General features: G+C 43.1%; 1 protein-coding gene across 1 annotated transcript; it reads right to left on the bottom strand.

Annotated features, from left to right (window-relative positions):
* Positions 1-3,580: 3,580 nt before the first annotated feature.
* Positions 3,581-5,466, bottom strand: LOC125544481 (threonine synthase, chloroplastic-like). Its single transcript, XM_048708192.1, has one exon. The coding sequence runs from the start codon at positions 5,397-5,399 to the stop codon at positions 3,813-3,815; it is 1,587 nt and encodes a 528-aa protein (XP_048564149.1). The 5' UTR covers positions 5,400-5,466; the 3' UTR covers positions 3,581-3,812.
* Positions 5,467-12,689: the final 7,223 nt, after the last annotated feature.

The raw sequence follows: 12,689 nt of genomic DNA, 5'->3' as shown, positions 1-12,689 counted from the left end.
GTCTGTAACTCAACTCTCCGGACGAATTTGAAGGTGAATCCAATTGGGTTGGAAAGAGCACGAAATCTAGTTTCCAACAAAAAAAGAATCACCCAATTCGGGAGTCCGTATGAAAAAGTTGTTGGCGTTTTGAGTCAGGTATGTCTGTGCAGTCCGAATCTGAATCCAGAACGTGAAAGACTTGGACTCTATCTTCTCTTGGCCCAAAAGTGACGTGAGAGGACTTTTTGAACACAACATAAACTTCTCCTTTTCCCTTATCTTCATATGTGGATTGTACAAATGTCCCATACACCTGCAATTAGACAAAACACAAAAGTGTGAAGTATTTTTGTTCTAGATAATATAAATAGATTATTGAATAGTTTGCATTAGAAATCATCTGACAAATATGCATGTATGCAATATTTTTGGTCGTATCCAAGATAGTCATGTTCTCATCACGTGCCACGCCTTTTTTATGGCTGGCCATGTCGGGCCGGGCCGGACGCCCATATGGCCGAGTATGGTGACGGGTATGACGCGGAAATGCCCATAGAGCGCAAGAACAATTTTCATTTGTGCATTTTCGTCCCTGTAAACATTGTTGAATAAAAGCTTCACAGGATTATCTTAAAAAAAAGTGCAATTTCGTATCTGAAAGTAGAAACTTTAATTTTAAAGCTCATACATCATCAAGTATGCATGTAATTTACATTTAGGTCGTCATTTTTGGTTGGGCATGCCCCATGATCCGGACCATGTACCGATGAACATTATTTTGAATCAATAAAGTGGCGAGATTCATCAAAAAAACGATCGATGACTACTCCTGCTAGCATTCTGGAGTTTTAGCAATTGGACTTTTGGATTGTTATATTTTTTTTATAGAGAGAAATTTATGTCGTGGCTTAAAAAAATATAGGTATAGCAATCGAGAGAAGTGCATATTTCAATCCCGAACTCTTGTCCTGGTCTAATTTACAACCCCGAACTTCAATGCCGTCAAAATTACAACCCCTAACTCTCAAAACCGGTTAGGATTCAACCCTCCCCTCTTTGTTGACCGGTTTTGACCGATCAACGGGTCCCGTCAGCATGGCACATCAGCATTATTTTTAAAAAGCTGTAAAATAAAAAAATCCAGGAAAAGAAATAAAAAAAATCAAATTTCCGGGAAAAAATCAGGGAAAATAAATAAAATCGAATTTCTGAAAAACAAAAATATCAATATTTCCATGAAAAACCAAAAAATACTTAAAATAAAAAAATCCAAGGGAAAAAAATTCAAATTCCCAAGAAAATTATATAAAAACTGTAAAATAGAAAAAAAATCTAGAAAAAGTAATTTCCAAAAAAGTTCAATTTTTTGATTTTTTTCCCCGAAAATCACGGAAAAAGTTTCCGAATTTTTTTCGCAATTTTTTTTTCGGAAATTTGTTTTTTTCCTGATTTTTTTCTCGATCTTACAGATTTTTATTTATATTTTTCTTGAAATTTTGAATTTTTTTCGACATGGCATGCTGATTGGACCTGTTGACTGGTCAAAACTGGTCACCCCTGGTCAAAACCGGTGAACAAGGAGGAGAGGGTTGAATTCTGACCGGTTTTGAGAGTTGAGGGTTGTAATTTAGATGGTATTGAAGTTCGGGGTTGTAAATTAGACTAGGGCAAGAGTTCGGGGTTGAAAAATGCACTTCTCTCATAGCAATCCTTGGGGCCAGTTTTTCCGAGTTGCGACTTGTCCGGCAGAACTTCTGCCGAGTTTTCTCCCTTTAATTTTATTCAGTCCGTTCGTAAATATAAGATGTTTATATTTCAGTATGGACTACACATGGACTAAAATAAGAGAACAAATACACCAAAACGTGTCTATATACATCTGCTTCAGAAAAAAAAAAGTTAAACATCTTATATTTGTGAATGGAGGGAGTAGAATATAGCTGAAAAGCCATCCAGAAGCCACAGAAGAACTACCAGCAAGTTGGACATAGATGATCTAATGGGCTTCGGCCCAAATAGTCGATGCACCCTTACGAGGTACAAACAACCATCTTCCGCCAAAAGAAACGAGATAAAACCAACACCACAAATCACTCAAGCAATAGTTTTATTTTTAGTCCAAAAAACAAAACAAAAAAAGTCGGCAAACCTCAAAAAACAACTTGATTTTCTTCAAGATGACTTCATCCATGACAGGAGTGACATAATATACTATTGCTTGTTTTTTGTCTATGTGACATAATATTGAAGAAAATCAATGACATCCATGGCTAGCGTGTTGCATAATACAGTAGCATAGCAATATTTTGTTGGAATCAGGTGCTGGAAGCACGGACCAGGCATGCATTGTTGCCAAATCTACCCGCACTCCCTTATAAAACATTAGCCGACAAATCAAATGTACTGTAGAAACGGCTAACCCTCTACTGTTGGCTTGAGCAAAAGGGGTTTCAACTCCAACAGATCGTCAGCTATTTCTCACGTTTATAACTAAGGCAAATTTACTCTGCTACACGCACGCCAAAAGTTTGTGCACACACCAGAATTCTTTTGTGACGTTTAAAACATGTAGCAGTTGAAACCTTTATCAGGACATCAAACTTCATACTACCAGACTTTGTCTATGACTGCGTTGAGGAACAAGCAGGTAGTACGTCTAAAAGTTCCCAGGTTCTGATTAAGACAGGCAAAACTAGCGGTGATAAGAGATGAAACAAGGTTACGACTGTCAGTACAGCTTAGATATCCCTGATGAAGAAGGTAGGATTCGGGGCTAATGATTCCGATGGGAAATTGATTCCAACCGGAGCACACTGAAAATCAATAGAGTGTATGTAGAAAATCTATGCACCGGGCTGGGCAGTTGCAGGGATACACGAATAAAAGTTATCCAGCCAAACATAGAGTGGGTAACTCCATTCACTATCATCAATCTGGTGTAACAAAAAGCCCACAGGGCCCTTTCATATTCACATCATCACAATCACTCAAAAGTTGGTTATTTGACCTGTCCCAACTAAAACGGAGAAAAAAGAGAGATCACTCATTGGCTCCTATAATGCACAACCTATACGCACCGGGCATATATTCTACAAATGGAAAGCCTAAAGCAAGCAGCTACATGAGATCATACACAACAGGTAGTGCTGGGACAATCGCTTGTCAAAAAGTGACAGGTAGAGCACACTAGGATCTCAGTTTATCTGACTGGCTATCGAACACTGACACTATTCTGTAGTTCTGACAGTCCACACTGTCCCCGTAGATACTTAAGCTGCTACAGTGTTACCTAAACAACTTGCTGCCACTGGAACAAAAACTATGTCTAGGCCAAGAATTCTCTTGCAACTAATGAAAATTAACAATAACCACAAGAGGCAAACATCTGTAATACATCATGTTGGGCTAATCCTTCCAACAGGGATAACTTATGTCATGGACAACCAAAAGTAACACCAATAATGCAATAACCCAAATGTGTAATACATCTTGTTAGGTCAATCGTTGCAACAGAGGCAACTTACGTCATCGGCAACCAAAAGTGAACAACACACACAGAACAGGAAACAGGCAAGCATGCACGGGCTACACCAAACAATTATTCAACCATAACATCATACCTTATTATTGATATTACATGATACAGATAAAGTACAAGGAAAGCTCTATCCACTTTTGCCTATAGTTAGAAGAGCCTCAAGAACCTAGTACTGGAAAATAAAGATGATATCGCCATACCATGGTCACCAAGTGCAGTTGATTAAGATGCCAAAGTACAGCCACTGTGACGATAAACAAGATGGAACTCTTGAGGTTAATTAAAGGTAAGCTCAGATCTTACCATTGAGCTTCTTCTGGAGAACATCCATGACAGACCCAAAGTCAGGCTTCACACTGATCGGTGGATTGGCATACTGGCACAACATGTCCTTGATGTTCTTATCATGGTAGTCGATCTTTGATTGTGTGAACTTTAGCCCGTGTGCTGTACTAACAACCACCGTGCGGTCGTTAGTGCCAATTATACCCTGGTCACGGAGCTTGAACAGAGCAGCAAGTGCAACCCCAGTATGTGGGCAAGCAAACATCCCAGTGAGGTCAGCAAGCGCCGTGGCATCCATGAGTTCCTCCTCTGTAGCTTCCTCGACAATGCCATCAGTTGCCTTCAGCGCAACAACCGCACGGTCAATAGATACTGGATCACCGATCTGTATGGCAGATGCAAATGTAGTTCCAGCAACAAGTGACTGGAAATCAGTCCACCCAGACTTGTAGTACCGGTACAGTGGATTTGCGTTGGCGGCCTGTGCACATACAAGACGTGGAACGCGATCAACTAGCCCAAGAACACGGCACATCTCAAATCCCTTGTAGAAAGCATAAATGTTCCCCAGATTGCCTCCTGGGATGATGACCCAGTCCGGCACCTGCCAATTGAACTGTTGCAATATCTCGATGGCTGCAGTCTTCTGCCCCTCCAGCCGAAGCGAGTTGAGTGAGTTTGCGAGGTATATGGGCAGCTCAGCTGTCACCTCCCTGATAAGCCGCATGCATCCGTCGAAATCCGTGTCAAGCGAGAGCACCGTGGCGCCGTTGGCGATGGGCTGGATGAGCTGCTGCAGCGAGATGCGGTCGGCGGGGAGGAACACGATGGCGGGGATGCCCGCAGCGGCACAGTAGGCCGAGAGCGCGGCGGAGGTGTCGCCAGTGGACGCGCACCCGACGCCGTTGATGGGGCGCGAGAGCGGAGCCCGGCGGAGGCGGTTGACCTGGCTGACGAGCGCCGTCATGCCGAGGTCCTTGAATGAGCCAGTGTGCGAGATGCCGCACTGCTTGACCCAGAGATCGTTCATCCCGCCGAGGTGCTCGCGGCCGAGGCGCTCGGCCCAGAAAAGGTTGCTGTTGCCCTCGAAGAGAGAGACGATGTGGTCGGAGTCGATCTCCGGGAGCACGAACTCCTTCTTGGACCAGACGCCGGAGCCGTAGGGCCAGGTGGTGCGGCCGACGCGGGAGTCGAAGAGGTCGCGCCAGTAGGAGCCCGGGAAGCGCGCGAGCGCGTCCATGTCGTGGCGGACGTCGAGGAGGCCGCCGGAGGTGGAGCGGTAGACGACCTCGTCGAGCGAGTAGCGCTCGTTGGGGTCGCCATCGGAGGCCGGGGGGAAGGGCTCGTACCACGCCGAGAAGGTCGTGGCGGGCCCGCGGAGGCGCGCGGCCTCCTCCCTGATGTTCTCCTCCGCGGGGCGCCGGTGCTTGGTGGCGGTCGACGCCGAGGCGCCCTCGGTGGCGCAGCGCGTGCGGCGTGGCGCGGCGCGGGGCGGGAGGCGGAGATGGGACCTGTCGAAGCGCTGCGGGGTGGAGGAGTGGTGGTGCGTGAAGAGGAGGGAGAGTGAGGAGGTGGTGGCGGCGGGCGTCGCCATGGTGCGGCGGCGGGGCGGAGGAGGAGATGGGGGGCGGGGGAGGGAGGGGGATTAGGGAGGAGACTCGTGACGTGGTGAGAGGTTTTAGGCTTTAGAGGCGCCGTTGATCGATCTGGACGTTAATTGGGCCGGCTGTCGGGCGCTGGCATGTGGGGCCGCAGGGGCGACGTCGTGCTTCTCGTTTTGCTTCAGCTGCGGCTCGTGCGTGGCAGTAGAATGGAGCCATCCCGAGGGCCAGCGAGCGGCAGACGTGCCGCCCTCTGTGATCTTGTTTTTTTTTCTCTTCATCGGTTTGGAGTACATATCTGATGGAAACCATATATTCAATGGAAGCATGGAAACTTGATCCCGTGCCGTTGGATAAGGAGTGTACGTTGTGAGATAAAAAGATGGAGGAATCGCAAAAGAACCCCCATAATCTTCCTATACCTCGGTACAACATCCCTGATGGAAGATGAGCCATCCCGTGCCTTTCCCCTTGAAGCTACCCCGATTCAATTTTTCCCCATCAACAACTAGGGTTAGGAGATGACACCGGCGGCCGGCGGCCGCAGCTAATTCCCTCTCTCCTCTTCGGCGGCTGGCCCACCGCGCCAACCCAGCACAACGCCCTTGTTCCGCGCAGGGCCGGCGACTGACGCGACTAATTCTTCCTCGGCCTTCTTTCCTCTCCGGCACCTGGCCCAGCGAGCCAATCGTCCTCTGGGCATTCCCCATCGGATTGGTACTGGATCTAGGTCTGAAGGTATGGACCTTTCTATTACATTGTTCATCTTCTGTGTTATGTTTTGCCACATTCTTCTTATCGTAGCTCAACTAGTGTTTTTATCTGTCGGTTGGGCTAGGTTTGCAAAGCAAAAGAGATGACAAGGTCGTGGGTTCTGGTTGTCTCCTCCAAGATTAGCACTTCTAGTTGGGATAGGTATGCAAAGCAAAGCAAATAGAGTAGGGCAGGGAATGAGGTAGTAGTATCTTGGCTGGAACTGCTGATTGCCCCTAACTCTACTGTCCAGATTTTGGTCTTCAAGAAGTTGGTAAAGACTAATGCATTGCGTAAGTAAGTTTTATATTAATGCGGCAACATGGAGACCCCATCATGCTAATTTGACAATATTGTTTACCATATTGGTGGTTCTAGGCATATTTGTTACTGTATAGTTGTTAAATGAAGGAAACTATCAGGCTTAGTTTGGCAGCACAATTTTTACAAAACTGTGGTAATCCAAAACCGCAGTATTCCAATGCCTAGGCAAGAAATACTAAATGTTCTTGAAATTGTAGTTTTCCTCAGTTTTACCAAAAATATCGAGGTGTTTGGATGTTGTTTTACCATGGTTTTGACCAGCACAACTAGCATGAAATTGCTTAATTAATCTAACCTGGAGGTACATGATTGATCAAGGTTCACCAATCAACTAGATCAAAAGTAATTGTGACGACAGCTGGAAGAAAATGGATCCGAGAGCACAACTTAAGCAACCCAAAATGGCTAATAAGCAAGAGATATACTACAACTAATTTACCATATAACAGAATGAGGAGAAATCAAAGGTAGAGATCACATCTATTCTTATCTGGTCATGGATAGGGACATAAACAATTTCGTCTCATTTGGTTTAGAAAAAATTGTCCCGGACCTCTTTTCTAGACACACAAAAAAACCCCACGGTTTTGAGAATACTACAGGTTCTAAAACTTCAGCCTTACTTCTTGTAGACTTGTGTGTAGTATGATGGGCATAAGAAAGGAGTTGAAACTGGTTGAGCATAGAAAAATTGTAGAAATGATTTTAGCTGTCAGTTTTAATTTATATTGCAATTGATCGGTGAAGTGAACTGAGATTAGGTACTGCTAACACTTGAATGTTCTTTCTAGCAGTTTATTTTATTCTATGTTATTCTGGAAGGCACATATTGGCTGGCTCCTATGAGAGTGTGCTTTCGACTTACAAACTGTATTTCTTCTCTTTGTGGAGTAATTATGGAATGCCACAGTGAAGTGAGCAAGGCACCACCTTTGGCTATTTGCTACTCCCAGTCTAATGCAGAATAAGCCATCCACACTAGACCAAGCCCGGAAATTGTATTTGCCACACAACAAAAATTGTATAGCGCACCTTTCTGTGTAAGTACTTGTCTAACTAATATGTGCATGCTTATAATTTCTTGTATTCCAGCATGTTAAACCGTTGTGCTTTTCATCCACATTTCATGGCTCATCTTGTACTCCGGAGTGTGATGATGACATCAGGCCGACCATAGGGATGACTTTTACAGATTTGAACGCAGCCAAGGATTTCTATGAAGCTTATGCACATCATGAGGTAGAATAAAGGGACTAAAGGGATATAAGGATAAGGGTGGAAAGCGAAGACAGAAAGACAAGAACAAGAACAAGGAAGTGCAGCAAACATGATGGCGGTACATTCCTCTGGACTTAGTTTGAGAATATTTCTAAAATTTTGCTTCCTAATAAATACACATGCACTGATGTATCTATGTTCATAGATTAGGATTAAAAATTGATTTAAAAAATTAGGTATAAATTCTTGCAATTTTTCCTACTGCTTGACCAATTAATTTTTTTGTTTCAGATTGCTTGGTGGCCCTACCTACCTCTGCAAGTTTTTAGGACTAATAGTATTACATTATTACGTTCTTGGCTAGTGTAATGGAGCTATTAGCTATTGGCGCCGAACTTCTTCAAGTTGTTAGCTAGTGTATTGGAGGTATTATCTGTTGGGGCCGGGCATCTGCAAGTTGTTAGCTAGTGTACTGGAGCTATGTGTTCAATGACTGATGTATAAAGGTGTAGATTTGCCATCACTGTTAATGATGCATCTATTTTGTAACCGTGTATTGGAGTGTGGGCATTATTTAAGTGACTGAATCAGATGCATGAGTTTTGCTTTACTTAAATATATTCTAGGAAATTGTTTCAATTGCTGGAAATGTGCTATGTGAGGTGCATGAGTTCTTCAACTGGGCAATGGTTTTGGTTGTGGTTTCGTCATTTATCTGGGCAATGATTTTAGCTAATGTATTTTACTGTTTGTTCTACTTAAATTTACAAGGGAACTGGGTAGTACCCATCGTTCAATTTTTGTCTTCGTTCAGTTTCACGCAATCAACACAAATAGGTGGGGACATGTGCCGAAGCCCCACACGTGACGGGGTAGCTAGCTGTAATACTTGTATGCGTCAGGGGTCATGTGCAGAACAACATTGCTGGGGCGGGCGTTTTTCTGCAAAACTGCATGTAGCAGTTATGGATGGATCTAGTCCATACATACAAGATCCAACAGCCTGTGGTAAAGTTTCCAACCTTTCACTGAAGATGTGGTTTTCACCTGATATTGTCTCATCGGTTTGGGTTGCGTGCCACATGGTATCTTGTTCTTTTCTCCCGGAATAAACATGAGAGTGTGTCGGGAGCTCTTTCGATCGGAACGTCCGCTCGATTCCATTCATGCTGTCTAGCACACCGACCCGTAAAAGTTGACATGAACTTGGTTAGAGCATCTCCAACAATATGTGTAAATTTGGACGTCTATATATCCATATAGACAATGTTAAAAAAAATTCTCTTATATATACATGAACTTGGTCAAGGCTCAAGTCATAAATTTGACATGGATGTTTGCATTTTTTAAGATTTATTTCAGCTTTTCAGACGATGTTTGTTCAATGCGAGAGGATAAAAAAACACTATGAGACAATGGTTCAATCTGTTGTATAAGTGATCCCCACCTATGCGATGTACGTCTTTAAAATTCGCGATGTCTCATTTTTTGGGTGGAGCGAGGGCAATCAGAAGCAGATGCATTGGATGGCTTGGTGAAAAATGTGTGTACCCAAAAATCAAGAGGGGTGGGATTCCAGGATATTCATTGTTTCAACCTGGCAATGCTACCATGTAGAGAGTTAAGTATTTCCCTGACAGTGATTTGTTGAATACAAAGTTAAAGAAGGGTTCCTCTTTTATTTGGCAAAGTATTATGATAGGGACTAATTGTCTAAATCATGGTTATATATGGTGTGTTGGAAATGATCACAATATTGATATTTAGGAAGATGCTTGGATCCCAAAATGTGCAAATAGAAAATTAATCACATCAAGAGGAAGTAATTTGATCTCAAGGGTATGTGATTTAGTTGACCATGATACTAATAACTGGGATGAAAATCTAGTTATAGAAACATTGTGGCCAGTTGATGCACAGCAGGTCCTTGCAATTCCGCTTTCCCAACATGATATGTTAGATTTTGTTGCTTGGAGCTATTTGAAAAATGGAGTGTTTTCTGTTCGATCAACCTATCTTGTGCAATGGGAACACCAATACATGAGCCAACTTAGAAGAATTGATGATATGGGACATTTAACTATTAATCCTATTTGAAGTGAGATTTGGAAGTTGTCTTGTCTAGCGAAGGTAAAAAAATCATATGACGCACGTTGCACGGCACCCCTTCGTGTACAGTTACTTTGGCGAATAGGCAGATAAAAGCCCCCCCCCCAATTGTCATTCTTGTCCCTTGGGACCAGGGGATACAAAGCATATGTTATTCCAATGTCAGAAAGGAAAGGAGGTGTGGTGAGTGTTGGGACTGGATCGGGTCATTAAAAGAGCTTGCGAAGTTGATTATGCTAGTGAGGCGGTCCTTCAATTTTTACTCTCTATACCTAAACATGAGTTGACTATCTTGGATATTCATAATGTTCATGAAATGATTGCGAATACAGCCTAGTACTTATGATGAGAGAGGCGAAAATTAGTCTATAAAGATAAAACCCAAGATGTCAACCAGATTTCTATGGGGATTCATGCTATTACGTTAAACTATGTTATGGCCATATCACCGAAGGCTGCTATGAAAAGAGGTAGATGGATAAAACCTCCAACGGGCTTCATAAAACTTAATGTGGATGCCTCTTTTGATCATCTACTTAGGGCCGCGGCCGCCGCTGTTTTGAGGGACAATAAAGAAAAATTCATTGCAGGGGGGAATTGGAGAATTGATTGGGGCGTGGATGTCCTGGCGGCGGAAGCTTTGGCGCTCAAATATGGTCTATCAATTGCTCAAAGTGCGGGTTGTGACAGTCTTGTTATAAACTTAGATAACCTGGAGGTCATTGAAACCATGAACAACGGAGGACGGACGGCGAGTATAGCAGCTGCAGTGTTTGACGATTGTTACTTTTTGGCTTGTGATTTTTCCATTACTATATTCGTTTACAGTAAAATGGAAGCCAATAAGGTTTCCCATGAACTTGATAAGTTAGCTAAGTTTTCCTTCAACTTTTGACTAGTTTGAGGAGCCTTTGAGTGTAATTGTATCCCTCTTCATAAATGATGTAATTGTTATTGATAATGAATAAAGATCTGTGTTTTTATAAAAGACTATGTGACAAAGGTGGCCAAACAGGCTGTGCTTGGTGGGCCGGCCCAGGAGCTAAGCAGCATGGCATGCGACGGGCCAGGCCCGGCATGTGCTAATCGGGCCATGCCAGGAACGTAGCACGCCTTGTGTCGTGCTTGGGCCACCAACCTCAGCATGCGGGCTAGCCCGACAGGGCACGATTACTCACGTGCCAGCACATGGCATGGCATGCCTAGCCCACCTCAATCGATGGGGAGCGTTGTTGGTCGTTGCGGTAGGAGGGGCGCTGGGTGGCGGAGCTGTTGGGGTGGGGTTAGGGGGGTTTAGGGAGGGTTTTGGAGGGGTTAGTGAAGGAAATATGCCCTAGAGGCAATAATAAAGTTGTTATTTATATTTCCTTATATCATGATAAATGTTTATTATTCATGCTAGAATTGTATTAACCGGAAACTTGATACATGTGTGAATACATAGACAAACAGAGTGTCACTAGTATGCCTCTACTTGACTAGCTCGTTGATCAAAGATGGTTATGTTTCCTAACCGTAGACATGTGTTGTCATTTAATGAACGGGATCACATCATTGGGAGAATGATGTGATGGACAAGACCCATCTGTTAGCTTAGCATAATGATTGTTAAGTTCTATTGCTATTGCTTTCTTCATGACTTATACATATTACTTTGACTATGAGATTATGCAACTCCAGAATACTGGAGGAACACCTTGTGTGCTATCAAATGTCACAACGTAACTGGGTGATTATAAAGATGCTCTACAGGTGTCTCTGAAGGTGTTTGTTGGGTTGGCATAGATCGAGATTAGGGTTTGTCACTCCGAGTATCGAGAGGTATCTCTCGGCCCTCTCGGTAATGCACATCATGATAAGCCTTGCAAACAATGTGACTAATGTGTTAGTTACGGGAAGATGCATTACGGAACGAGTAAAGAGACTTGTCGGTAACGAGATTGAACTAGGTATAATGATACCGATGATCGAATCTTGTCAAGGATTTTGTTTTGAAATACTGCGTTCCCCAACAGTTATTCCCTTTGTCATCGGTATGTTACTTGCCCGAGATTCGACCGTCGGTATCATCATACCTAGTTCAATCTCGTTACTGGCAAGTCTATTTACTTGTTCCATAATGCAACATGCTGCAACTAACTCATTATTCACATTGCTTGCAAGACTTGTAGTGATGTGCATTACCGAGTGGGCTCAGAGATACCTATCCAACAATCGGAGTGACAAATCCTAATCTTGATCTATGCCAACTCAACAAACACCATCAGAGACACCTGTAGAGCATCTTTATAATCACCCAGTTACGTTGTGACGTTTGATAGCACACTAAGTGTTCCTGCAGTATTCGGGAGTTGCATAATCTCATTGTCATAGGAACATGTATAAGTTATGGAGAAAGCAATAGCAATAAACTAAACGATCATAGTGCTAATCTAACGGATGGGTCAAGTCAACCACATCATTCTCTAATGATGTGATCCCATTTATCAAATGACAACTCATGTCTATGGCTAGGAAACTTAACCATCTTTGATTAACGAGCTAGTCAAGTAGAGGCATACTAGTGACACTCTGTTTGTCTATGTCTTCACACATGTACTAAGTTTCCGATTAATACAATTCTAGCATGAATAATAAACATTTATCATGATATAAGGAAATATAAATAACAACTTTATTATTGCCTCTAGGGCATATTTCCTTTAGCCTCCCACTTGCACTAGAGTCAATAATCTAGTTCACATCGTCATGTGATTTCACACCAATAGTTCACATCTTCATGTGACTAATACCCAAAGGGTTTACTAGAGTCAATAATCTAGTTCACATCGCTATGTGATTAACACCCAAAGAGTGATCATGTTTTGCTTGTGAGAGAA

This window comes from Triticum urartu, chromosome 3 (assembly GCF_003073215.2).
Source record: "Triticum urartu cultivar G1812 chromosome 3, Tu2.1, whole genome shotgun sequence".
Taxonomy (NCBI): Eukaryota; Viridiplantae; Streptophyta; class Magnoliopsida; order Poales; family Poaceae; genus Triticum; species Triticum urartu.
This window is presented reverse-complemented; position numbering and strand designations above follow the sequence as displayed.

Coding starts and splice junctions, on each gene's coding strand:
- LOC125544481 (XM_048708192.1), bottom strand. CDS start 5,399: ATGGCGACGCCCGCCGCCACCACCTCCTCACTCTCCCTCCTCTTCACG.